We start from the raw sequence: 27,990 nt of genomic DNA, 5'->3' as shown, positions 1-27,990 counted from the left end.
CAGAACAGATGCAGAGCCCTCACAGCCCACTGTGCATCTTTGGGATGTTAAATCTTAGTAGTTTATTTTTGTTTGGGAGTCACTTGATAGCAACTTATGCCTCTGCCACACGGGTACAGTAAGTGGATTAACTTCCTAATGCCTTAAGATTTAATCTCATTTGCATGATGCCACATGCGTAAATCGAATGACATTTGCCTTAATGCTATTTGTCACCGAAGATGTTTGCCAGAACTCATTGCACTGAGAAATGCATACTCGATGCCATAGCTTGCTCAGTGCAGTTTACTTATTATTTGAAATGACATCGTATTTAGCTGAAAACAAATGTTTCAGTTGTTTAAGCCATACAGCACACATAAACAAGCACATAAAATTTTATATCGTGCAAAAAAAAAAAATTAGAAGAGATGCTGCTGCAAGCGGAGTCGTGTGAAATGTTGGCAACTATCATACAAGTAGCATGGTGGAAGGAAAACGATAGAAAGGAGCACCTTGCAATGCAATTGAAGCCAAACCTGTCAGCCCAACAAGTGATTGCACGTCAAAGTGTGCAGTTCGTTTGAATGTTCACGATCTGCAGACAGCCAGAGCAGGGCAGCTGAACAAGCATGCACTGAATAAACTACTGGCATAGCTACTGGCAACCAAGGAGGTTATATACCAACTGGGAACGAAACACGTCAGAAAATCACTATTCTTGCTCCGTGATCTTGGCGCAAGAGGGTCACGTGTTGGGCCACCACTGTGGCTTCATGGAGCATTCACTTGCTAAGGCTGGCTGCGGGACTTAATGCTCCCTCCTATATTTTTCCTTCCTCCATGATGACAATTTTATTGCCATCATGCTTCGTCAATTGTAGCATTGTAAAAGACGGCAACGAACTAAAGCTAGCGGCATCATAGTATGCTCATTTCTGCATTCCACTAGCCTTGAAGGCAGATTAAACTTGTAAATGCATGTTTATCTTTCTATAATTAACCTAAAATTGCTCGCTTCAGAAGACCCTGTTAAAAATATCATTAAATTTGAATGTGTAGCAGCTTCGCCGAAAAAAATGTCCTTCAGGAAATTGAAGCTTTAACTACTGAATGCCATTTTCTGTCCCCATGTGCCACACATATTAAGTGATGTTCCTCCAGTCGATTGTAGCTTATATACAAGGCTAGTACTAGTACTGTACAGCCATGGAAACATTCATGCCACATGCATCATGATGGCTTGTAATGCACTCTACAGTATTATAAGGCATTACAAAGTTCCTCCTTGGCATGTAAAAACCTGCATCGATGAAGGTCTGCATCTAAATTGAAAGGTCTGGTGAGCGTAGTCCTGTAAACCTAAGAATACAGTGGCAAATACACCGCTGTCCAACTCTGAGAATTTGTATAGGCACCAGCCAATTATCTTCAATCATTTTCATGTCACAACAGAGGCATGTGAACTTATTTCATTGTTCCTCTGGAACCGTTTTGGAGCTTGTAGGCATAAAGGGTAAGTGCAGTGCAGTTTTGTGAATGAGGCTTGCTCTGAATTAGGTTGTCACTGAGCATTAGTGGGCTGCACCTCTCTGTATTCAACAAACACCTCCTTCTTACTTCTTTCTTAATGTCTAATGCTTGCATACTCTTCTGAACTTCTAGCTGGTGTCTGCAGGCCTAGTGAATTCCGGTGCCGTAATGGCACGTGCGTCCCAGAACGTGCTCGTTGTGATGGGCACAGAGACTGTCCAGATGGATCAGATGAAAGCCAGTGTGGTGAGCTTTTGATGCACACTGTCTTGTCTCTAGTTATGGAAGTTCCAAGTCAACAAGAGCTCTTCATTGCGGTTTTCTTCAATTTCAGCTCCAAGTTGCAGGGCAGATCAAATACGATGCCATGGTGGCGGCTGTCTAAGCATCTCTCGAAGATGTGATGGAGTTTCAGATTGCCCCAAAGGAGAAGATGAGCTGTCGTGTGGCAGTAAGTGCACTGGTTTGAATTGTACTTCTGGTTTTCTTTATAATGAATGAAAGATGAGCAAGCTTGGGGTTTTGTGGCATGAGGAAGCAGGCATACGACATGTAGACACAACAGGAACAGCATTTGTTCAACCTCTTGTGTCAGTCTTTTGTGTCTGCCTTTTTGTGCCACGTATGGTCCTAGGTTAAGCCATCGTAGATGCTGCACGTATGCCAATGATTGGGAGCCGCTTGTTCATTGTGTGAGAATTTGCTGCTGTGCCCTTGGATTGCCTTAAGACAGGAGCTTTGATAACTAACATGTTCTTAGCCCCTTTGATGATTATATGCATTAGTATTGAATTAGTATCAATGCTTGACACCACCAGCCATGACGGTTCGGTGGCTATGGCATTCTGCTGCTAAGCAAGAGATTGAATGTTCGATACCTAACCATATTGCAGCCTCATTTCAGTAGGACTGCAATGCAAAACACTGGTTTACCATGCTTTGGGTTCACATTAAGGAACCTCAGGTAGTCTGAACTAATCCAAAGCTGCCACGATGGCATATGCTATAACCCATTAGTTTCTTAGGGATGCTAAATGCTGTAATTGTAGTTCTCGTGACATCGTCAGATTGGTTCATCCGTAGTGCCACTTTTGAGATGACACAAGAATAAGGCAGCAATAGCATTGCTGCCCTTGTGCACCAGGGATGGTTCTACATGGAAATAGCACCCGATTTTGATGTTTTGAACAGCTAACACCGTTAGCATATCTCCTTCTGAACCTTGACTGAAGTACTCTGGCATTCACAATGGGTTGCCACTCTTCACCTATGATTTGGCCTGTCCCTTGAAACAAGGGCTTGTGAAATGTTATAAATGACAAGTAGTTCTTCTGAAGTATGTCACACAAAAGAAGCATTGATGTCTTTGCCCACTTCGTTGACTTCTTGGGGCTTGCATTGGTGCTCATGAGGGGTACAAGCAGTTGGAATGTATTCCATGCACTTCATCACATTCATACTACTACAATGGTCGAAAGCTTTACCTCATAAGCTTGCTTTGTTGTACATAAATAGTAGCAGCACATTATGTTCTAGCAGCTCTTTCGACATTTCCAACCATGTTAACTGTGCACTAAATTAAGACATTTTTATTGGTACAAGTGCATATCGAGGTTTAGGTGCAAATTCGTTAGTCCCACTTTTGGGGAAAATGTTTTAATTTATGAAATTACCTTGTTGACTTTTTTGCTGCAGCCCTTGGTGCTCTTTTTCCACACACCTACTAATTTTGTGCTGTGCACTAACACCAAGTGGCTTTCAGTCAGTGGGAATTCAAGGTGTTGGAGTTCAGTGTCTTTAATGTTCTCTTTCAAGATGGGCATGTGTGTCGGCCTCATGAGCACAAGTGCTTGTCTGGACACTGCATTGATTCTCGCCATAAGTGCAACGGAGTGAATGACTGCCCTGATGGTGATGACGAACATAATTGCATCAGTGACTCTAAACGTAGGTCTTTCCTATTGAACTCGCACTTCAGTGTCGTCGTGTGTATGTGTAAGGCCTTTATTACTACAGCAGTATTGTTTTCACTTTTTCCCACATGAACACGAACCTGTCAAGTTTGCTAGCATCGGGTGACTGTATGACACTTATATAGGCAGAGTTGCGCTTACTTGCAGAGAGAGAAAAATTTTACTAATCTGTCACTGAAATTTCAATGTATTGTGGTTGTGCTTTCAGGGAGGCAGCAAAAATAAAATGGTATATTTGATGCTTTCACAGAATGTTAAATACATAGCTTAAATGCAGTTTGAGGACTTCGAACAGAGGCTATACTGATAATGCCTTGCATGCTGATTCTCTTCAGTACACAATGTGTGTGCCCACATTGCATTTGTTTCTGACTCATGAGATAATTTATCAGTTCTTGTCATATGCATTAATATCGCTCATGTAGCAACATGACATACTTAACCAACTTGCAAGCCATATGTATCTTTTGCACTCAGCATGAAATCTGTGCGCACAAATGCACAGCAGAAGGTATTAAATCTTTGACTTTTGCTGCTGGTTGGCACTACATTTTGTTAATTTATATATTCTCATTGAATGATTGACAATGGTTCAGATTGAAAATGAATGTTGCACCAAGGGCAGGACTTTCACCTAACCTGCAGTGGTTATTAGTGAATTGTTTCAAGCTTGCTAATGGGAAGCAAAATAATGTACAATATGACAAAGATGCACCACAACTTTACACAATAAAAAGTCTGATGCTAAAAGATTTTATTAGGCAAGTGTGGCCACACATTGGACTACTTAATATAAAAGACCTGCTGCTGCTTGTGAATACAATGCCACAGGCCAGTGCCACTGGGGGTGAAAAGGCCAGTCGTTTTGAATCGAGCTAGCACTGCTTCAGAAGAACTTCACTTTGGCCTAGTTGGTATTTACTGCGTATCATATTGACCGTGCATCTGTTTGTGTGTTCTCTCCCTCTGTCCCAGTCTTTTTTGCGGTCAATATAATATGAGAGCTAGCACTGGCTCTTGCCTCTTAGCCAGTGTGGCATATCTGCTTGTGAATATATTTGTATTCAGCTTCCCATCTGAGCTTTTTGCATAATATATTAGTGTAGTGCTGCGGTGGGTAAAAAGTGCTGAATCTTTTTACGCGTTAGCCAGCTTGTACTAATGACTGCAACTTGTCATCAGCTGTATAGTACCGTGTTTTCGCTTTGCCTTGCCTTGTGATCACAGCCTAAAAAAAGTTATTCCACAGTAAGCATATTAAAACCCTGTGCAGGTGCTCTCATAACTTTTCACTCAGCAACATCATTCCAAAATTTTTTACTTAAACCAAGGTGACCACAGGGCAGTAGCTATTCTCTTTTCTACTCACCTTGACTTGCATGGAGCTTGCCCTAGTGCCTATCTGATATACTGGAACTGCACCTTAATATGAAATATTCTTGTTCTTTTATGAATATTTTGCTTTTCTCAGCATGTAGGGAAAATGAATTTCAATGCCAAGATGGGGCATGTTTGCAAGATTATTTACGTTGTAATGGCCATTCGGACTGTAGGGATTCGTCAGATGAAGCAGATTGTCCTATGTTTTCCTATTTTTGGTTTTGTTGCTTGCTGATATCTTAACAAATTCTGCCTCTACCAGGCTTTATGCAAACTACACTGCAGAGTTCTTTCTCCTGTTTTCTCTTGGTTTTTACTCGGTTTAGCATCTTATACACATGCTTTCATTTCAGTCTGAGTATGTAGAATTTGGCGTTTGATATGAAATTCATAACTGTAGTAAGCCGCTCGTGTTTCTTGTACATGCTTCAAGAGCAATTTATGCTATATCTATGAAAATATTGACTGAGTGTGCATGCTGCACAGTGGTTGGCATCTGTTCCCTGGAATGCACATTGGAAAGCATGAATGGCATGTGAAGTCCAGGAGTGCAGATTTTAGGGCTAGTTGGTTCACTGCGTCAATCCAGCGCTACAGCTTCAATTGAGACATCTGAAGCTTGCAAACATGGCACAATTTTTTGTAGATAAGCACAATTTCCCGCTGAAGCTGCACTTCCAGTGTGGCACTGGTGTGAGCATTCCTTCATCAAATGTCTGTGATGGAGAGTATGATTGCCCTGACGCATCTGATGAGTTCTGTGGTATGTTGCTGCTCACGCTTTGCTTTTTTTCTTGCATGCTACTGTTTTTTGTATGCATGCACAAAGTCAAGCCCACCGTTTATCATTTTACTATGAACTCTGCATTATTAAGAAAAGAAATTAGTGCAGCCAATAATGCACACAGGGGTGGCAGCACTAGTTAAGGATGATGCTGGATTCAGGTCAGTACTGGACCATTCCACCAGAGGGTACCACTGTTGATCTAGGCTCTTGCCTTTTGACACTTCAGTCATTGCCAGACAACACATTGCAAAGGGCCTCGCAACTCCTCAATATAAGCAGGCTTATTTGCCAATACACATGTCAAAATGCACTGCTGGGTGACAGAACTCCATAGGCCGTGACCGCTACCACTCTCGCAAAGGCAGACACCTCTTTTTAGCCAGTTTTATTCACAATAATTGCACTTCTTTGCAAATCAGCACCGTGGGGCTAAGGGACTCTACTAATCGCAAGCAGCTTTACAAGCGTGCTGCTTTAACATTAATGAATGAATGCAAAAGTTTATTTTGTTATACCTATTAGTTCCCTCTATTGTTATTCTTGTTCATTTTCCTTTTTATTGGCTACTTCTGGCATTGTTATAACTATATTAAGGTGCCAAAGAACACACAGCACACAAGAGATGACAACAACTCTCTGACACTGTCGACTCAATAAAAAAATTCACAAAAGGAATAGCAACAACAAAATTCAGGTGCAACTGAGTAAAAGTAGCATTTCTTTTCTATTTCTGGCATCCACACAATACCCGAGCCCATGCACTCTCAAGCAAACAGCATACTTGAAGACACCCCGTATAATTGTGGGTGACTCTCTAAATGGGTGACTCTCTACCCTATGTGACATGCATCCTTTGACAAAGCAATACAACCCCCTCATTGGCCTGTTAGTTTTGGAAGGGCAGCTAACGGTGCACATCTTTGTGGACTTTGTGCTTCCCGCAATGTTCTCCAGTGTTCCCACAATTCCCGAAACTCTGTGTTCCCGCAATGCTGTGGGGCAACAACACTCAAATCCAGTACAACCTGTGTAGTGTTTTGCGGGGCACTTCATTTATGTCGTGATAATTACGACACAATGGAAGGGGAACAGTTTTGTCCGGCTGTTTTTCTGTGAAGGAGGTAAGAATGACCGCGAAAATTGTGCTGTTCAAAATATCTTACACATGGGGTAAACGATCATTAGCGTGCCAACTTCCAATAATGCCTGAGGGTGGCCTATCATCTTAAATGGACAGCATACATATTTACGGACCTGCTAGTGCACAAATGTTTCTGTGGAGCGTAAATGAAGGTCACCGAACTTAACACCACTCCTTACAAAGAATTCCTTCAAGCATGATTTATGTTGGATCAAATATTCAGGTACTATAAAGCCTGGTTTGCAAGCTGTTATCTGTTTTGTAGGGGTGAGTCATGACGATTAGTACTTTCTTTTATGAATTGGCATAAGGCAGAACGTCATAATGAATTGAAGAGAAGAAAAGGCATAGGGCACCCAAGCACAACGTACATGTCCAAAGCAGATTTGGCAAAACATCAGAAAATAGTTTAGCTGCATTATTCACTAATTAGAAACTGACATGCTGTAACATGGTGTTGGCTATTGATTCCTGCAGGCACTTGTTTAAGCAGGCATGTCAAGTCTTTTTTTGTTGTTGTTGCAGTCAGTGCTATGAACATTAAATAAGCATACATGTATACCTGCACAATCTGGAAGTTTTAAGCTTCAGCAAAGCCATAGCAGTGGATGGTGTTTCAAGGGTTCAGAGCTAGTGCCTTCATATGCATCTGCTGCTGTCAACTTAGTGCACATCTATACAGGTTGCACAGTGTGGACAACTTGGCAAAGAGCACACTTGCACATTACATAAACTTCAAACAATGAACATGCAGTCAGGGCTTCATGGGCAGCTTCATTTTTTTACCCAGGTAAATGCAACTTAGTCTTCATTGATATTCCGTGGTATTCATTGGTATTTGTCTTTTAGTATAAACTTTGGCATAGAATAGATATGTCACCCATGACACTTAAACTTGTTACGAGTGGGCTTGACTGGGCTTGAAAGTGCATGCTTTTTGTACTAGGGTTGAAAGTATGTAAGGCAGCATGAAATAGCTTGCTTCTTTTTTAGTTTGCATGTTTACCTGTAACCTTATTTGCTAGAACCTAAACTAGTTCGGGGGTTTCAATTTGTAAGTGCTGAATTGAACTTTGTAGTGGCAAGCATTGTATTGTCAGGTTTTTTGCTCAGTGTGAAAGCATATTACAAATGCTAGCTTTTCATCAAGATTGGGCCTGCATCAGGACTAAGCCCTGCATAGTTGCTGGCAGTGCTGCGGATATTATGCACAGCAGAGCTGCTTGTGTATCTTAGTAATGCCCTGTTTCCTACAAATGTGATCAATTAGTTTTTTTGAGCTGGGCATAATCTGGCCTTCGCAACAGTAAGTCTTTCAATTTCTTTAATGATGCTAACTAGCAGCAGTTAGTGAACTTGCTTCAAATTCTAATGTTGCTTTTGCTTTTAAGCTTGCATGCTGTGCTGTTGTTGGATTCTGTTCACTGGTATGTCTATTGCAAAGCATGTAGTGCATGTGATGCTTGCAAACTTGGCATAATCTTTAGTAGATCAAAATATGTATGCCTCTTGGAAACTATGCAGTGTGTTCAGCTTTTTCTGTCATGGTGGTGGATGCTTTTCTTGATCTTGCATCTGTGATGGGAAGTGTGATTGCCCTGATGGATCTGATGAGTTTTGTTGTATGTTGCTTCTTGCAATTTGCTTTATTTCGTGCATGATAATGCTTTTCCTGAATATACACAGGGATGGGAACTGATGGGAGCTCCAACTTTTCTTAATGCTCATGTCCAATATCGGTACTGCAAAAATTTAGTCGGCCACAAAACTTTACAAGACATGGGATTTACGAGAAAGCTTAATTCTCACAAAGCCTTTAACTCATTTTCAATGCATAGTATCCTTTATGACCTACACAGTGGTCCATTATATTAAATGTGCCATGCCATAACAGACGAAATATACATTTGTGTGGCTGTACGGCTGGCATGTAATGTTGAAGGCTTGAGGCTGTGTTGGTGAGCTGAAGTCGGTCACATAATTTTGCTGCTTGCACTGCATCCATTTGGACACTTCTAAATAAGGCATTGTAAATGTTGCTGTGTTTGTCTCAAAGCCTATTCTGTAAAATTGGAGGGGCATCATTGGTGCCATAATTGAAGTTAAATACAATGCAACCTTCTCACAGCTATGCTCTTGAATTTTCAGTTTGTGAAAACCATGGAAGAAAATTGTAGCAAGGACATATAATGAAACTAACATTCAGTTAGTGTTACCTTTGCTTTAATTAGTGACAAATGTGATTTGGTACATTCTCTGTTATATCATGTCGTGCATGTCAAAATGAGCTTGCACAGCACAAATCCATTTGCATTAGCACTGAGTCGCCAAGGTTTCTTTCCTATTCTCAATAGCTGGAGTACGACTATCTCCTTTAGGCGCTGTAGGTACAATTAAACGTGCAGAGAAAACTCCTATGGATCAGAAATACTATTCAAAATGTGTTAAATGCACTGTATACATATAATATCCTTCTCATTGGAACTGTGCTTCAAAATTTATTTTTCTAACTTTGTCATTCAATAAAATTAAGATTCACCATCAACGTGGTTGCTGCAACCCTAGTAAAGCAAGTTCTCTAGTCATTGTTTTTCACAATAATTATCTAGTTCTCCAAGCTCAAGTCATGCTAAATAGTCAGTATCATTTCTGCACCTCAAGTATTTCAGAGTACAGCTTTGGTGTCCATATATGCTGATGCAACAAACCTTGCTGAAAAATCTTGCAACTGCATGTCTTTAATGATGACGCTAAGGATGTAGGAAATGGGACAAAACTAAATTTTCAGCTAATGGAATTGTACCTAGAGGGGATATAACCAAAGTATGTATGTCAGCAGCTGCATGACTATGAACATTTCACTATTTTTTTCCTGGCTGGCTATACCTATGTTGTTGCTGGTGTCATATTAGGCTAATAGCTACATCCTTGTATGTTCTTAGGAAGTTTAGTCTTGTCTCTTAGTACAATTAAAAATTGTGAATTCTAGTTTTCAAAAAAGCGTTTAAAAATGCGTTTTAAGAAAAGAGACTTCAGTTGGGGTTTTTCTTCTGGAACCTTGCGAAGTTGGAATGCTAAAATTTGCTGTCAGTGTGTTCTGTTTGTCTTTCAATATATTTTGTTGAAAACATCTTATTAATCGTACTTAAATGCAAACTAGCCACTGGCTTCAAAACTAAAAAAAAAAAGAAAATATTTTTTTTAAGTGAAGGTTGTGCTAGAAGCAATAATTTTGCTCAGTGTCAATTTCAAATTCTATTATTAGTTTGCGAAAGAGCTTCAACAAGAATGTTCTTCCTATAAGGTCACAAATTGGCACTATAGCTAATTCCTGTTACCGAGGTATGACTTTAGCTATTGTAAATGGAACTAATTAGTATTCTTCTCGGAACCTTTTCAAGCATGCCAACATTGTCTACAGAATGGATCTCTGACAGGTGCATAGTGCAAGTTGGTAAGATTAGACTACATGCAGGATGATATCTGAGGAAATGGGAACCTTTAGTTAACCTTGAAAAACTGTATATAATAATAAGCTTAATGTGTTTATTTCTTGTAATATCCAAATCATCTGAAGCCTGCATGCCTTGTGCTTAATTAGTAACTTTTCTTTTTCTTTTAACTGCAACAATTAAAATTTGTGAATAGGGCAATCCTGTCTTTGCTCTTACATTATAAGATGTCTGCAACAAATTCCATTGATCAGATAGTGTGTATGTATGTATGTGTATGCACATGTGCGTGTGCGTGCATACGTGTGTGTGTGTGTGTGTGTGTGTGTGTGTACTTTTGTAGCACAATTGCAGCCTGATATTTTCTTTTTCGCACAACTTCATGTGTTATTGAGCTGCCAACGAAAATTAGTCAATTTGCTTCATCTAAAACAAATCTCATGCTGTGCCAGAGGCATGTGCATGAAGCAGTAATGCTGGTGTACTTGTCTATTTCGAGGTGCCAGAGCTGGCAACAGCTTATCAGTTAGTTGGCCAGGCATCAGTTAAATTTAAAGGGGAGCAGTGAGGCATGTTTCACATTGCATGAATTATAGCTGGAATATCATTTTAAGTTTTATCTTGATTCTTAACTGCATTCAAAATTTCACACTGAAATTGCCTTGGAAAGTGACATACTTCAGTTCTGCTACTTAAGTGTGTTCCCTAAACTTGCTAATTGAGTTAGTGGCTTCTCGTAAGCTTTTCAATTAATCATTTTGATTTGGGACTTGTTTCCTTCCTTTTTCCATATGCTGCACCACTGTGAAGACAGAATTGCACTATCACAGGAGGTCCTTTTTTAAAGTAAACGTCATTCATTTCTTAGAGCAGGCTGCACAAATTCATGTTTTGAGCAGCCACTAGAGAGAAGTATGTAATGTCAGCACGAACCTTCATGGTAGAAAATATGGAAGAGTTCTCTGTAGGAAACACTGCATTAGTTTGCTGTGCTTTCCTCCCATGCAGGTGCAAAACTATCCCTGTAACTCTTACATTCTTATATGTGGCATAGTTATATGCATTGATTGCATACATTTATAATTTTAACATAAAATGCTGATCTTTATAATTGACACATTATGCAACAGCATTACTGTGCAGTCAAATCAAATCCTTTAAAATACAGTTTGTGCATGTGGTAACTGCCTAAGTGAAAATTTGTTCAACTGCAGTTCTAATTGTGCTTTCAAATATCTTGCCCTTCTACTTATTCAGAGTGCAAAGATGGTGAATTTCAATGTGGCAGCGGAAAGTGCATTGATATACGGAAGAAGTGCGACAGGCGTGTCGACTGTGAGGATTTTTCAGATGAAGCCAACTGCGGTAAGGATAGTTTCAATGCAGGCAACGTTGCTTTGCTTTAAAGGGGCCCTGAATCACCCCTCGGGCTAGGTGATGAAATGGTCCACAGATAGCATACACTGCTGTGAACATCCCAGAAATTTTGCAGTCATGCGCGATGCTGAGATCTCACAAGCAGAGCACAGTCACCTTTCTCTCAAACACTCTTTTCAACAGAATCCTGCTCCCATGGAGGAAGGAAAGATAGGAGGCAGCAAACTGCAACATAACTGAAGCCAAACCTGGTGGCCCAACACGTGATCATACGTCAAAGTGCACGGTCGGTTTAAGTGTTGCTGCTTTGCAGGCAGAGCAGGGCAGCTGAACAAGCGTGCACTGACTAAAACTATTAGCAGCTACTGGGAACCAAATGTCTCGGCAAATCTCAATTCTTCCTCCGTGATCTCGACGCAAGAGGTCACGTGTTGGGCCACCACCGTGGTTTCACGGAGTGTTCGCCTGCCAAGGCTCACTGCATGACGTAATGCTCCCTCCTATTTTTTTCCTTCCTCCATGCCTACTCCTCGCTACAGTGTACTAGAAGGGAGCAGTGGGCCTACTTGCCGGTGGAGACGATGCAGTGCGGTAACTCTGCAAATGTTGGCAATATGTGCTTCTACGATAGCGTGAGCAGTGGCACTGGGGTCAGCTTCAACGGAACACGGGAGCGGCAGCGCAGTGGCCCGCGTACACACGAGCACAATAGCCCAGGTTGCTGAGCTGCATTGGTTTGCTGTGGACATTGTCGCGTGGGTTTTAAATGCGTAAGCATTTCTATGCCTACCCAATGAGAATGGAAAACTTTATTGGTTCTTTAAGATATTAGCGAGTTGAGGACAGTCTTCATTCTTGAAAACTTTGGGTCCTCTTCAGCCTTGGGTGGGCCCCTAGTCCAGGGCACCACTGAGTCGGGCCACCTCGCTTGCGTGTGCTATGAGGGCCCTTTGGACCCCTAGCTCGCAGCTGGTGAGCCGGCTCTCCCATTGCTCCGCACTTGGTGTTGTATGTTTGTGGAATGTCTTGTTTCTCTCGCATTCCCAGGTGATGTGATATAGTGTTGGCCTTGCTCCACACCACGGGCATGCGGCGCAATATTGTGTGGGGAACATCCTGCTTAGTATGCAAAGATTTGGAAAGGAACCCGTCTGCAGTCTACGCCATCCTGCGGCTTCCTCCTTCGTCAACGCTTTGTGTGGTGGGGGGTATTGGAATCTTCGCCCCCTATGCAGGTTTAGCAGCTCTCAATAACTGTCCCCGCAAGTAATCTGAGGCTCTCCCGGGGGGACTGAGGTGCCCGCTCGTATAGTGAAGCCTCGAGCTAAGCTGTCCGCCCCTTCATTGCCCTGAATCCCTGCGTGGCTTGGTATCCAGATTATGTTGTGTGTAGGTTGTCCTTCATAGAGCGGTGCTCTACTAAGGATCTTAAGTGCCGTGCTGCTTATTCTACCCCTGATATAGTTTCAGCACGCCTCTTGTGAGTCTGTTAGGATGTTGAGGGATTTTCCTATCCTGTATCCTTCCTCTGCTGCCAATGAGAAACTTGCCTGTCATGGTAAGATACAATGAATGGCTCATACCCCCATAAGCAAGCAAAAAAATGAAATGGCTCATACCCACTTAAGGCAGAGGTAACGCACTCAGCAGAGGGAAGCGAAACAGTCCATACATTCATTGAAGTCGCCCATACAACACACATAGCAGCATATGTTTCAATAAAGAACAAGCTCAAAACATCCGAACCATCAATAAAGAGTTACATACCCCTCTAAGCAAACATAATGGTGGTTTTGCTGCGGCCTTGCTAAATAAAACCTAATTCAGCTTAACAGCAAAGGCTGCTGAGCACGAGGTCGCGGGATTGAATCCCGGTCACGGCCGCATTTCGATGGGGGAGAAATGCGAAAACACCCGTGCTTAGATTTAGGTGCACGTTAAAGAACCCCAGGTGGTCAAAATTTCCGGAGTCCTCCACTACGGCGTGCCTCATAATCAGAAAGTGGTTTTGGCACGTAAAACCCCAAATATTATTAGCTTAACAGCAAAGGTCATGTGGTCGACTCCCACCAAAGTTCGAGCGTTTTAGTGCCTTAACTATGACTTAATTAAATGTGGTTAATTAACCTCAGCTTAATTAACACCAATGGTCATGGGTTCCAGTGCCATAATGAACTCTCTCTTAATTAAGCTTTCATTATCATGTTCACAGTCCAACATAAGCGAATGACTGATGAGGGTCGATAAGGGTTTATACCGGTCAGATCAAGTTCCCTAACATTGATACTGACGCCAAGCTGCATGTAAATGAGCAAGTGGCACAATGCTTACGCATACTTGCATAACTTCTAGAGAAGTTTCTACGTGAAACTTTTTTTCCTGCAGTGTTTGTCGCACACAGTATGCATTGCAGTGACTGAGCCATGCCGCGACATCGAAAAAAACCCTTATGATGATTAACAATAAATGAAGATGGCTACTCTCATACGTGCCACAACTCAAGTGAAACACGGAAATATTTAAGCCATACAATTTTATTTTAGCTAAGTAGAGGAGATCACCATAGCCACTAATCCACTACGGTGAGACTGTTTTTGCATGTTGCTCCTAACATTTAGCTCAATACCCCTGCCACATGGGAACATTAAAGCTTTTCAGATTAAGTGCTGCTACATGTGATTTTTGAGCACGCTTAATCTAAACCTGGTACGCTATCATGCCTTGTGCATGGACTGCACTTAAAGGGAAACTAAAGGCAAATACGAAGTCAAGCTAAAGTAATAAATTAGTGCTAAAAAATCTCTCAGCCGTCAATATTATTGGGAACACAGCGTTAATAATCGAGAAATTGAGGTAAATACAGAACCTGATTAGAGGCTCCCCAGGGAGATTCAAGCACTTGTCCAATGACGAAAGCACTGCCGAGTTAAATTCTCTCACTAGTACTCAACTACTCATTGCAAAAAACATCCTCATATTGTATTATAAGATGAAATAAAATGCTACTTGTCCAGTTCCATTTCATGTTTAGAAAATGTAACTCGTTAAAATTTCCATTGACAACGATGCGGGCGGTCCAACGGTTTCGGGCTTGCTCTACTCTGTGCCGCTCACACTTTTGCGTTTCAAAACTTCCCTGATCGCATAGTGATGCGCTGGTCTTGCTGGCCTGCGAAACTTGCATAAACTGCAAGTAGCAGAGAATTCAACTTCCATGTCATACCACGGGATGCTCGAACGGTCTGCGCCGCTTGACCAAGACGCAGCTGCAGCGGCGACTTCGCCTCTCTGTCTTGGCTCGGTGCCGCCGTCTGTCGGGCGCTGTTTTACTTGCAGATGGCAGCAAAGGGCGGTAATGGCGTATTCAATGCCGCCACTACCCCGGTTGGGTGGCGAGAGATTGAATTTCAAAAAAATGTATTCAGACCCTTCAGATACAATTTTCTCGTAAACTAAGTATTTTCTTGGCACGAAATAAGTGTTGCGAAGTTTCTGGAATAGTATTTAAACAGTCCACGTCGACTTAGTGTTTGCCTTTAGTGTCTCTTTAATCACTTTACACTGGTATTCTTTCAATATACTATTGTCATAAATTTAGTGGAAATCAGTTCACTATTACTAGTGAAAGTGAAGGCTAAGCCTCCTCCCCTGTCTGGCTAGCATACCTGCATTCTTTAGCTTAGCTATGAAGTATGCGTGCACTGTTTTCTGATTCACTGGTGAACTGCCTGACATAATCTTGTTAAAAAATCATTTCGGTTAAGTCGACATGACATTAAACCGTATATTTGGTTGCCAACTCTCTAGTTCAACAAGATTCGACTTCGATTTCAAATTAATTTCTTTTACTCCTGATAATTTGGAAAATTTTGAGGCCCCTTCTGGATAAGAAAAAATTCGCCAGCGACGACTTACTTGCTTAAAAAATCTAGCGGTTAGGATAGGCAGTAAATCGCTGAAGGATTGGCATCGTCCATTCCCACAAGGTACTGTTCTGGCAAATATCTTGTGGCCTAAATATATATATAATGCTTGCTAAAGATGTGTGAATATTCTCAAGTGTGACAAAATTAAAAACATATAAGAGTGTGAACTGCTTTGAACTGAAAACAGCAGTGTAAGGAAAATGAAGGCTTTTGCTAGGGTCACTCTGCAAGCAAAGCTTCCATTGAAGTTGTCTGGTGCCTCCTCTTGGATGCGACACTAACAGTGTCGGAGAAACAGCTGAGTAAGCCCACTGCCCCCATCTAGTACAATGTATCCTCACTCTTTTCTGGAGGATTTTTTTCCCATATGCGGCTACTATTGGCCAATAGCCAACGCCAATCAAGACGGGTGTCTTGATCATTGCGCTTCTTTTTACTGTTACTGTGTAAACGCAGTTTAATAAACTTTCGATAATTGCATACTTCCGGAAGAAGTCTGCTCACGCTCGGCCATGGCTGCTTGCATAGGAATTTAACGTTGGCTACCTTGCTTATTGGTGTCGTAGCCATCGGGTCTCACTAATTTCTACTAGTAATGAACACTCAACTAGCCTCTCGCCACACGTAACTTAAGACACATGCACTTGCCAGCACGCGCTCGCTCCTGGCTGCTCCTGGTTTGATGCCTTGGCAGACAATGCCTAGGCATTGGTAATGAGCGCTTCAAAGTGCACAAATTGTATGTGGCTACTATCCGTCGGTATAACTGGTGCAGGACAAAGCTGGTACATTCTACGTAGCACAGCAAGATGGGAGCATGTGAGTGCGTGAAATCTAGCCCTGGCGTGCACGAAGCAAACGCTTCAGTTGCATGCAACAGCGGTCTGCAGCATTGATACCACAGCCACCGTGGGGTTCCGCGACAAGTCCGCTGCGCACTGAGGCTCACCGAGGACAAATGCATTTGGCATGTCATAGGCACCAAAATTCGAAATAGTGGCATCTACGTGAACATCCAAAATAAAATTTCAGCTGTGAGCCACTGTGACGTTCAGTAAGGAGAGTGCTGTGGGACTTCGCAGTGCAAATCATTGAAGGAGTGGAAGCACTGTGAATGATATGCTTGATTACCTATTACTCTGCTTCTGCTGAATGCAATAAAGAAATTTTTGCAGCAAAGTACTTCTGCAATAGTCCAATTTTTTTGCAAGTGTAATTATTGATCTCAATAAAAAGTGGTTCAGGGCCCCCTCTTTTTATATTTCAGTGTACACAACTAAATGTTTCTTGCATACTCCTGCATGTTTGCATCAGATATTTCACATTAAACAAGCCTCTGTTAAGCAGCTATGCCCAAGCAGTGAAATTTATTCAGTCAATTTTTGTTTTAGAGTGCCAAGACAGCGAATTTCGCTGTGGTGATGGTAAATGCATTGAAGGCCAAAGACGATGTGATGGCACTGCTGACTGCAGAGACTACTCAGATGAAACCAGTTGTGGTAAGGCTTTCAATTCTAAAGGACAGCTGCTTCCTAAGTGTGCATAAAACAAATGTGAGTGGACTGCTCAGGTCCTGATAAGGAATGAAGTGATAATGCATATTTCTTTGTAACAATATAATTTACCTGTCGTAGGGCATTGCAAACAGCATTTTGTCAAGCATAACCCCATTACATTTAAACAAGTGCTTATTAATATTCTCAAAATCTAACCTGTATGTATTACATTACTGCACACTTTTGCTATTCATCATTAATAAGTAATGACGTTGTGCTGTATTGGGACTTCGCATTGTATCCAATGTGCATTTTATTTCTTTCTTGAAAGGAATCCACAGCCAGAATTTTGTGATTTGTAACCACGTCTTTTTCTTTGTTGCCTGCTGTAATAGCCTGACAAGGGCCCTTGCAGCAAAACAAGTAACATCTGCATGATTTTTACTGCAGACAACTGGCGTTGGGCCTTAATAGCATTTTATAAAATCCGAGCAATAACTCTATTACTTCACATGCGTTGGGAAAATTTCAGCCTGCAAGGACAACGAGTTTCGCTGTGGAGACGGAAGCTGCATTGATGTCCGCAGGAAATGTGATGGAACTGCTGACTGCCGAGACTACTCCGATGAAAGGAACTGCAGTAAGCAGTGTTTACTTCACTTTTCTTTCTTCAAACTGGTTACATTTTTCGGCGTTTTCTGAAGGCACCTGCTCTGCTTGTAAAATGCTCATTGTAATAATGCTTCATCGAATTACTTCATTCACAACATGTTGTCATAGTATAGCAGTGGCGAAGATGCAGGCCCACTATCAAAAGGGCTGAATAAAGAGAGGAACTTTTTATTCAGCAGACACGTGCATGCAAAGGAATGCAACAACGAATACTGCAACAATTAGTGTGGCCATTGAATCTGAACTAGAGTGACTGTTGGCTGGCCATTCTTTGTTCGTTTTCCAATAACCAGCATATAGAATAATGAATGTTTTTGAAGGAGCTAAAAATATTGAGCTGAAGACTTGAATTAATAACAGCACAGCTGCATCAGTGCATGCAGGTAATGCGGCAACTCTTACTTCAAAGCATAAAACCGCAGAACTGTACAACTGCAGGGACAAAAAAAAGCAAATCAACCACATCTAATGGTAATATTACGGTTTCATTGTAATTCTTGCTGTATTGTTAGAACTGCTGCTTTTGTCATTAAAAACTTCAGAAATGTCAGCATTTTTTTTAATTGACAGTAAATATAGTAGATGGAAGTTTTTACAAGTACAAAAGGTCCCGTAGGCAATGGCTATATTGGGACCTCCTTTTGACTAAGAAATTAGAGTAAAAAAGCATTTTCATTGTTGCGAGCATAGGCAGAAACATCTTTCTGGGCAGATAGGGGGTTGCGGGGGTGCACTGGGGCTCGACCAGCTTTCCGAACCTCACCCATGTATATATGTATACAAGGGACATTCTGAAAGTAAGCTTCATTTTTTTTTTTTTTTTTTAAGATAAGGTGGTACACCAGGTGAAACAACCTCCATAAGAATCCATGCCTGTTGCTGGTTCAACGGCGGAAGGAGTGTCAGCTGAGGAAGAATGACTCATGCGCAGAACCCCAAAGAAGCAATAGTAGCAGCAGACGAGCGTGCTCGAGCTTATTAGAGTACAAATCACAGTGGCAGACAGACGTGCACTGACTTAATCGACAATGGAAGTGTGTGCCGGAATCCTGAATGAAGTCATCCGGAATAGATGGGCACCTGTTCCTTGCATTGAAAGCCGCAATCTCGGGAAGTCACTTCTAAAACAATGAGGTGGAGCAGGCTGTGCAACAGTTCTTTGCATCAAAAGTGCAAGGTGTATAGTTCATGATGTCGTGGTGTACTTGTTTTGGCAATAAAGCTTCAGTGTGAAAATAACTGATCGAACTTGCTTTCAGATCTTCCCTCATATATATATAATTACCTTCGAAAAATGTTTTGCTGGCAGAAACTTTGTGTGGCCTTGAAGAATTCTTCACTTGGAAGACTTCTCCTATAATTAGCTATCACTAATACTGCTTCCCCTTTGGGGTAGAACTGCAGCCTTTCTTTTCTTTTTTTTTTTTTGTTCTTTACTGTGAGTTCGAGTATGTGCTGCTGCACATGACTGCTACTGATTCTGATTTCAAGTGAAGTCTGGCTTGATCTCATTTCGGTTACCGAGTGAATTATATTTATGACCTCTGCATGCAAGTGATGACGTTTCCATCCATAGTAAATGTTGTAAATTATTGGAAAAGTTCTCTTTTTTTTTTTTCTTTTTTCATGAGTCATTACCATACCCGCCGTGGTTGCTCAGTGGCTATGGTGTTGGGCTGCTGAGCACGAGGTCGCGGGATCGAATCCCGGCCACGGCGGCCGCATTTCGATGGGACGAAATGCGAAAACACCAGTGTGCTTAGATTTAGGTGCACGTTAAAGAACCCCAGGTGGCCGAAATTTCCGGAGTCCTCCACTACGGCGTGCCTCATAATCAGAAAGTGGTTTTGGCACGTAAAACCCTATTTTTTTTTTTTTTTTTGAGTCATTACCACTGCCTACTGGAAAGAGGGCATACTGAGACCCATATCATTCACATGCATTTCATGCGCCGTTAATAAGACTCTGCCAAAGGGGTCACTGAAGTCTGAGTGCTTTCTTAACCCTGAAAAAAGCCTGCAAAGTAATTTGGAGCAAGGTGAATATAGAGCAACATATTCATTCTCTAGGCACAGGTATATCCATGCCATTAGAAATAATTGTTAGTTGGCTGCCTCCATCTGTTTAAAAATATTATAAATTTTGTCCTGTGCATATATTTAAATATGTCTGCATGGTGTTCACAGTGGAAATAAAAAAATAAGTGTGAAGTTGAAAAATACGGATGAGATAGCCACCACTGGGGCTTCTAATGCACTTGTCCTATTGTCAGGACTTGCAGAAGTAAAGCGAAAGTATAAATTAAAGCTGTGCACGTCCGTGCCAACAATGATGCAGTAAGCTTTTGACCTTATTGAAACTTTCACTGAAAAGGTAGAGGCTACTCGAAAGGAATCTCAAATGCTGCGGGTGACAGAACTCTGGCAATTACTTTAGGCCAGCCATGGTGCAGCGGGATCTCGGGAGCGGCCGACACCGTGGCCCTTCGGTCGAGCACACTAGTGTGTTCTATTCTCGCGCTACCTGCATGCAAGCCCTCATCTTCACTGGCTTTGGAGGTGATAGTCACGCCGCTACACCACGATTGCCACCTTCTTTCTGCTTGTACAGTAATTATCTGAAGGCTAAGGTTAGAAAGGCTTTTACATAGTCTGCACAGTTGTAGTCATCTTTATCATATTAATGATGTAAATAAATGTTTAGCTAGGTCGCTGTTAGTTCCATGTGTTGCCACGCAATGCTATTTTAGGCATATTTTGCTTTGTTTTTAATACGCAAGACATTTGTTATGCATTTCGCTCAAATTTTCTTGTTGCATTCTTTTATATACAATACTGGTGCAAGTGACAATTCTCAGCAAATACTTCTCACAGCATTGTGAAATGCATTGTGAATGATTACTTCAAGTGAATTTTTTTATTTGCTGCATTCAGGCTGCAAGGCCAATGAATTCAGGTGTGGTGATGGAGCCTGCATCGACAAGTCCAGGCAGTGTGACCGCACCCCTGATTGTAGGGACCACTCGGATGAGTACAACTGTCCCAGTGAGCTTACTTCAGGTCTTTCAAATTGCATGAGGCAGTGTTTTTCACACAGTATCTTGCAAATAATATTTACATTTACTACAGTAATTTAATGCAGTGCATTGCAAGTACAGGCAACCTGTGTTTCTAACATGGTGCTCGTGCTATTGTATAGAAAGTTAGCCAGGTACATCGAGCAGCATCCTGTGCAGGAGTGGTTGCCACATGCTCTCATTGCGGGTATTGAGTATGGGTTGCCTCAATGTATTTGAAGGATTGTTGAAAGGGGAAGACGTTCGAGATGTTTGCTGTGGAGGTTAGCAAGAGGTGGGAGGCAGACAGATATGGTGGTTGGGGTGGAGTTGGCCTGTTACACCTGGAGAAAATTTCACAAATGGAAGTTGAGGACAGTGGCAAGAAAAGTGAAGGAAACTGACAAACGATACAATGGACCAAGAGGCAGCAAATGCAAAACATTTAAGTAGGCATCTGTTAAAAGCCACAGAAAGTTTACTGGTGCGGCCCTCTTAACCAACCAGCTGAAAACACTTTATACATAGGAACCTTTTGTTCTCACTATAAAAACTGCTCAAATGCAGCACTTCTAAAGGAAACAATCATAAATGCCACATTAGGTTAACAAATTACTAACCTGGGCAAGTCGAAATTGCATATAACAGGCTTTCAGTGCAGGATTGCACAAAGGGATGAAAAAAATGTAGGCAAGTCCCCTCAGGTCTGTCTTCAGTTTTCTCGTTCTGTATTTTTTATGCAATTCTGCTCTGAAAGCCTGCACTAGTGCAACAGTAGCAACCGCTGCACTGGCTTTATCTGTAAATACCTTCAGACTTTGCGTGTTGTGGGATTATTCACACTGTTCTTATCTCTACAATATATTTTTTGTGCATTAATGGAATCTGTTGCACAAAGGTAGGACTGTGCCCACAAGCAAAACTAGGCAAACATGTGAATGGGCCTGTGTCGAGGGAGCTTTTTACCCAGAGACTTAGAAGTGGCGAGGGGCAGTGCTAAATGCAACCCAATGGCGGAGCGGCCTGACAAAATGCAGGGTGCTTATATCTAAACTTGTGCATATATGCTGTATTGCTAACTTATCAGCATGCAGCGAGTGATTAAGCACACACATCCTGTGGGAACCTTCAAGATGGAGGGAGGTATTCATAAAACAGCAAGTGTACTATGTCCATTTGAATGTAGCACATAGCCACAAATTAAACCTATACAAATTCCTGATTAGTTTCATTCTCTTTTAATTTGAGTCAATTAGTCATTGTGCTGGCTACTGGTTAGCCAAGTTTGTAGAGCAACTGCTTTAAAAAGGCAGTGTTGCGACATTAAACCTTCTAAATGGAGTTTTCTTTGACTACAGTTCCTTTTCCTTTCCAAAAAATCGATAGTTTCTTTACAGCCTCGTGGTACAATTTGGTTGATATCAACTTTCCCTTTGTTATCGGCACCTCGTAAAACGGGAATTCGGCTAGTGGTGATAGAGAAGCAGAAGTGAATACACTGCCATCGTATAGGATGGACCTTATTGAGATACTTCATGTGTGGGCAACTTACGCCATTTACATTATCTAAGTTCGTGGCTCAACAGGCTAGGAGAGAGCATAGCTCACTTTCAAGGACGCTGAAATTGCTGTCCTGCCTTGAGAGAGAGAGAGAGAGAGAGAGAGAATTAACACCTTGCTTAAGGCTTCTCACTGAAGGGGCATGCTACTTCTCGTGTAGTCTTTAGGGTGCTTCCTGGCTGGCTTGCATGGGGTATGTTTCAATAACGCTTTTGCTTCATCTATCCTTTCATGTTTGATAGACTGTCTTCATGTTACTTCAGCGCTTGTGCAAATATATGCCTTTCTGTGCTACCAGGCAATTTTATTGCATCTTTATTATACATTTAATTATTATACATAAAATCTTGTTATTGAGTGTACAAAAACATATGTCATAACTGTGCATGATTTGTCAAGAGCTCCCAAATATTGCACTGTTCTGGTGCCATTTCACTATATTGCATGCTCTATGATAATGCTATGAAAGGAACTGTTGTGATTAATTGTTAAATGGGCGGTAACATAGTGCTTATAGGATTGAACTATACCAGTGCCTGGTTGCACCAGCTGAACAGATGAACACAGTGACAGTGGCACAATGGAAAAGTCAGATAGGAGGTTCATGAAGAGGGCGGTGGACAATAACCCAAACTTGCAGCTCACTATTATAAAATGATTGGCACCTCCTCCTATCATTCAGTAGATGGACAAAGCTAATGCATTATGCTCAGTCATACAAGCATGTCATTGACAGTAGGAAGCATATCTTGTGATGCCTCCTCGAGCGACAACATACTATCACCGTGACATCACCACAGTAGCATATAAAAATGATGCACGCAAAATAAACATTTTTATTTTATGTGCATCGGAGATATGCTTCCTGCTATCGGTTGATAATGCGCTTGCATGACGTAGCAGATTACATTTGCTGATTGTAGTATGAGGACCTACAAGTTTTTGTCTGATTTCGTTGTTTTAATGCTTGTTTTGCAGTTTCTAGCAAATTTCATGAGACACTAACTTGATAGTGAATACTAGTGATGGAGGTGTAGTTGGAGTCATTGCCTGTTTACAGGGTCTGTACAGAATTTTGAATTCCTCAATTTAAAATTCAAATTCCAAGGCCTTGAATGTCCTGAAAACTTTAGTACCTAAATCTTTTAACTTCTTTGGAGGCTTACTACTTCATAAAATATGCACTCCTGATGTCACATTGATAATGAAAAAAAAAATCTTTCTGAGGATGAAGGTTTTGGGTTTACACCAGTAAGTGTCATTAGTTTACTGAGCAGGCAAGCACTTGCCCCTGGTCTGCAGTCTGCAGTCTTCCCGTGCTTCTGTGCTTGCAAATCTGTATTGTGACTGCTTGATGGGCACATCTCACAAAGAAATCAGCCTCTGAATTTTTGACAGTAGCTTAGTCTAGTTCATTTTCTCAATTTTCAAAGCTGCTGAGCTGTGAAAGGTAGTAAGCATACTGCTTTCTCCAGCTGCAACCAAGTAAATTCACAGGGAGGCTTCAGCGAGCTGCCAAATCTGTAAAAAGAAAAAAGTGACCTTAAATATTCAAGGTAGTCAGATGCTACATTAGACATTGATACCACGAAAAAACTTCTTTTTTAACAATACTGTAAACCCGTTGCGGGCAGCTACAGGGTGGGAAAGTGAAGATACAGAAGAAAAGCACATTGCTATAGGAAGCACAATTACAGCTTTCTCTGAAAAGTCTCAACTGAACTGATGTCATGAAATACATGCAGATCAAGTCTATTGAATTCAGCAATGGTTTTTGGGAGGAAGAAATACTTAAAGCGGTCAACTCTAGGTGTGTATGGCATACTGGCAAATCGGTGGTTAGTGCTGGGTGATATTCTGCCTGGACTTAATTGCTGGTTTGAATGAATCGGGTAATCCCTGTGCAGATAGCGAACACCATAAGTGATATCACATATGTGAAGTGCAGTGGTTCAAGAACTCCTGAAAAGAAAGTCTAAAGAGAAGAAAATTTGGCCTAATGTGAAATAAAGCCTGCTAGAACAGTGGTGTAAGTAAGGCAAGACCATTTGGGAAATAAATTCCTCTGCAGTGTGTGTGAAAGTTCTATTTAAGAGGGTGCCAAAGGCAAATGCTAAAACATGCCTCATCGGTAGTTTATTTCTTCAGCACTCTGTGTTGTTCTTGTAGTAAAGTGAATTATATGATCAAATTTCAGTTGAATTTTAGACATTCTACTGGTAACTAGTTAAGTTTGAATTTCTAGCCCTGGTGACTGCATTCTAGCAGGTGCAGAATCTGAACTCTCTCAATACTGATATCTTGGTGTGCATCTCAAAACTCCAGGTCATGAAAATTTATTGGAAGTCCTCCTCTTGGGCATTTTTTCTCATAGCCCAAGGGAAGTCTTGAGGTATTAAGTTTCGTTATTAGTTAATGTGTCAGTCCTAACCTGTCAATCTGTTTACGCTAGCATCGTACATTTCATTGTATTAAGGCTGCTGCATGCAGCTTTTAAACTTGAATTCTTTGATATATAGATATATTAGTCATCGGAACTTCTCAAGAATCTGTACAGACACTGTTTGCTACTGCATGCAAAAAGATTAAGCATGCTGCATGTCTACCTAGTTCCAGGTTGCTCTGCCTTGCAGTTCAGGTGTGGTGATGGGCGATGCATTGACATTAGCAGAAAGTGCGATGGGAGAGTAGACTGCCCTGACTTCTCTGACGAAGCTAACTGTGGTATGTACTAATGTACTTTGCATGTGTAAAGTATTCTTCCAAAAAAGCAGTACATGAGAATACTAGTTCACTGTTTCGAATTGAATGTGCCTGAAATCAGGCAACGCCTTTAAAAAAAAACATTTGCATGAGTATTCTTATGCTAAAATGTAGCGTAGTTCCAGCTAACTTCAACTGGTATTTTCTGGCTGCATTTAGTGCAATGTGGAGAGAAAGGGTGGTGGGTATTCCCATTCAGTTATGTTCTGCTATTTCTATATAAACTAGCTAAATGCAACTCTTGTTTCCACTGCTGCACATACATATACAGATTTCTTACAATAGTGTTTCAAAGTGGACAACACAAGTTTCTATTGTCTGCCCAGTGGAATTTAAGTTTTTCTTTTAGCTGTGTTCAGCAGCTGTAGTGCATATCAAGGTGACCATGATGGTGCAGCATAGCAAATTTAATTCATTGAATCGCTTCTTAATATTTTTAGCCCTTGCTACAACCAGCAATAAAAAGCTATGCTAGGCTAGTTTAGAGTGCCTCCCCACTGGCTCCTAATTACAAGGACCCTGGTGCTGTCTATGCCTGAAGTGCATGATGCTTCACTGCTCGTATTATTTCATTCTGATAAAAAGTTCACCTTTTTAATATCATGACAGCGAACTGCCACGTTTCCTATGAAAACAAGTGGCATACATATGTGTATTAGCTGTTTGCATAAATAATTTTTCCTCACTTATATAAATAACCTTCCCTTACTTAGTGCCTGATGCTTGTCGGTCTGATGAGTTCAAGTGCAAATCTGGCGAATGCATAAGGCTCTCTGGAAAGTGCAACCATCGAAGGGATTGTGCTGACGGAAGTGATGAAGAAAATTGTAAGTAAAAAGGTCCTTTTTTATAGGAGGCCCACAGGAATTGCACATTCAGCAAGAATTGATAATTTTTGCTATTTTTTGTGCTTGCAGGCTGCACAGCTGATCAATTCCAGTGCAGGACTGGAGAGTGCATTGCGAAAAGCCACAGGTGTGATGGCCAGTACAAGTGCAGGGATGGGTCAGATGAACTAGAGTGTAGTAAGTGCCTCTGTCCATTTTTTATCACATCGTTTGTTCTCTGCTTTTGAGCTAGTGTCTCCCATGTTCTTGCATCATAACAATAACATTTACACCTGTGAGCAAAATGTACAAAGTGCAGACTCACCCACAAAATGTAAATTTATTCATAATTCAAGCATGCACACTGAAATTGACAAGTGCACTGGAAAATTTGCAATGACAAGTTTGGACTGCAGTCCGCAATTTCAAGTTACATTCATAGGTGAACAAAATTAGTTTTAATGTGGAGTCTCTGGTCCACATACGTTTGCACTGGGGAGTACAATATTGTTGCACCATCCTAGTACTACTCTGTACTGCCAAGTCTTTAGGAACATAATGCAAGCTTAGCCATACTGTTCACCCCATCCTCCTGTTTAAAGCATTTGCTTTTCTTAGCTCATTGTTCAGTATTGCGCTAGTGGTGCCATCTGCAATGGGGGGGGGGGGGCGATCTCGCAGATAGTGTAGTTTACAGTTACCATGGGCATGTGCTGCTGGTTATGTTGTCGTGCTACCTGCCATGGTTGCTTCGTGGCTATGGTATTGGGCTGCTAAGCACAAGGTCACGGGATCAAATTTCGGTTACGGCAGTGGCATTTTGATGAGGGCAAAAGGCGAAAACACTCGTGTACTTACATTTAGGTGCACATTAAAGAACCCCAGGTGGTCCAAATTTCTGGATACCCACTGTGGCATGCCTCATAATCAGATTGTGGTTTCGGCACATAAAACCCTATAATTTAATTAAAATGTTAATGTTGGCATGCTGCTGGGTGTGTGCTATCATTACCACGCTGTCATCACACAATCGTCGTCATCCCATCGTCATATTGTAACATAGCAGAGTGTCGGTGTAGGCCGGTTGGCGATTCATAATTTGGGAAGTTACCACAATGAACACACGAGACTTGAAAAAAAGGGACAACATGAAGTGTCACATTCGTTCCATCATAATCATGCTTTCAGCATTCAGTCGCGATTGTGACTCCATTGTTATGCTATCATTCTCATAGTATTCCTCGTGCATTCATTGTCATGCCGTTGTCATGTGATCGTGGTCATTCCTGCTTTGTAATCTGATTCTTGTCATACTGTCGTTGTCAAGCTGTCATCATCAAATAGTCGTTTTCATATGGTCAGCATCACACCGTCGCTGTCACATCATTGTCACACTGTTGTTATACTACTCTCATAATTTCAGAATCTTCATCCCATTGTCATCATGCTGTCATCATCATGCAATCTTCAGCTGTACCAGTGTATGATTAGGAAGCTGGCGAGTGATCTAGCATCGCCGAGGAGCATAACAGTTAAAATGAGAAGGCTTTAAGACATATTTAACACTGAAATGGCATGGAAGAAGCAGGGCCTTCAGACCCCCAAGCACCCCCCATGGTTGTGTATTGGCTATGGCATTGCACTATTAATCCAGAGGGCGTGGGATCGAATCTCTGCCGTGACAGCCACATTTCAATGGGGGTAAAATGCAAACATGCCCATGTACCGTGCATTGGGTGCACGTTAAAGAACCCGAAGTGGTCAAAATTAATCCGGCATCCCTCACTACAGCGTGCCTCATTGTCGTAATGTGGTTTTGGCACATTTTGAGGTCCCCCAAGCGGTTTGGTGCACTCAAGATTCGGAGTGAGGACACCAGCCCACACTTCAGCTAATACTTCAACATTCGCTTTATGCACTCATCACCATCCTGCCAGTTTTCGTTTTTTAAATGCTAAAATTATGTACTCACCAGGATTTATCTTAGTATTGGAGCCATGTGTCTTACTTTAAGTGTTGAAAGGACTTGTTGCAATCTGACCTCATTTTATCGTGCACTTCTTAAAAGT

At 41.5% G+C, this 27,990-nt stretch overlaps 1 protein-coding gene across 27 annotated transcripts in view; it reads left to right on the top strand.

Annotated features, from left to right (window-relative positions):
* The window catches only part of trol (terribly reduced optic lobes), a 623,238-nt gene that overhangs the window by 331,252 nt on the left and 263,996 nt on the right, over positions 1–27,990 (top strand). For 24 of the 27 annotated variants that reach the window (XM_075684204.1, XM_075684193.1, XM_075684194.1 and 21 more), the window contains 11 exons: positions 1,645–1,758; positions 1,847–1,963; positions 3,328–3,459; positions 5,512–5,628; positions 11,503–11,610; positions 16,940–17,047; positions 17,577–17,684; positions 20,650–20,760; positions 24,942–25,055; positions 25,808–25,921; positions 26,012–26,119. In XM_075684204.1, coding sequence (XP_075540319.1) covers positions 1,645–1,758; positions 1,847–1,963; positions 3,328–3,459; positions 5,512–5,628; positions 11,503–11,610; positions 16,940–17,047; positions 17,577–17,684; positions 20,650–20,760; positions 24,942–25,055; positions 25,808–25,921; positions 26,012–26,119 — 1,251 coding nt within the window. The remainder of the gene's footprint in view (positions 1–1,644; positions 1,759–1,846; positions 1,964–3,327; positions 3,460–5,511; positions 5,629–11,502; positions 11,611–16,939; positions 17,048–17,576; positions 17,685–20,649; positions 20,761–24,941; positions 25,056–25,807; positions 25,922–26,011; positions 26,120–27,990) is intronic. The other 3 variants (XM_075684186.1, XM_075684188.1, XM_075684196.1) reach the window with 3 other exon arrangements.

This window comes from Dermacentor variabilis, chromosome 3 (genome assembly GCF_050947875.1).
Source record: "Dermacentor variabilis isolate Ectoservices chromosome 3, ASM5094787v1, whole genome shotgun sequence".
Classification (NCBI taxonomy): Eukaryota; Metazoa; Arthropoda; class Arachnida; order Ixodida; family Ixodidae; genus Dermacentor; species Dermacentor variabilis.
The sequence above is the reverse complement of the archived record's forward strand: the minus strand, read 5'-3'. Positions and strand labels throughout refer to the sequence as shown.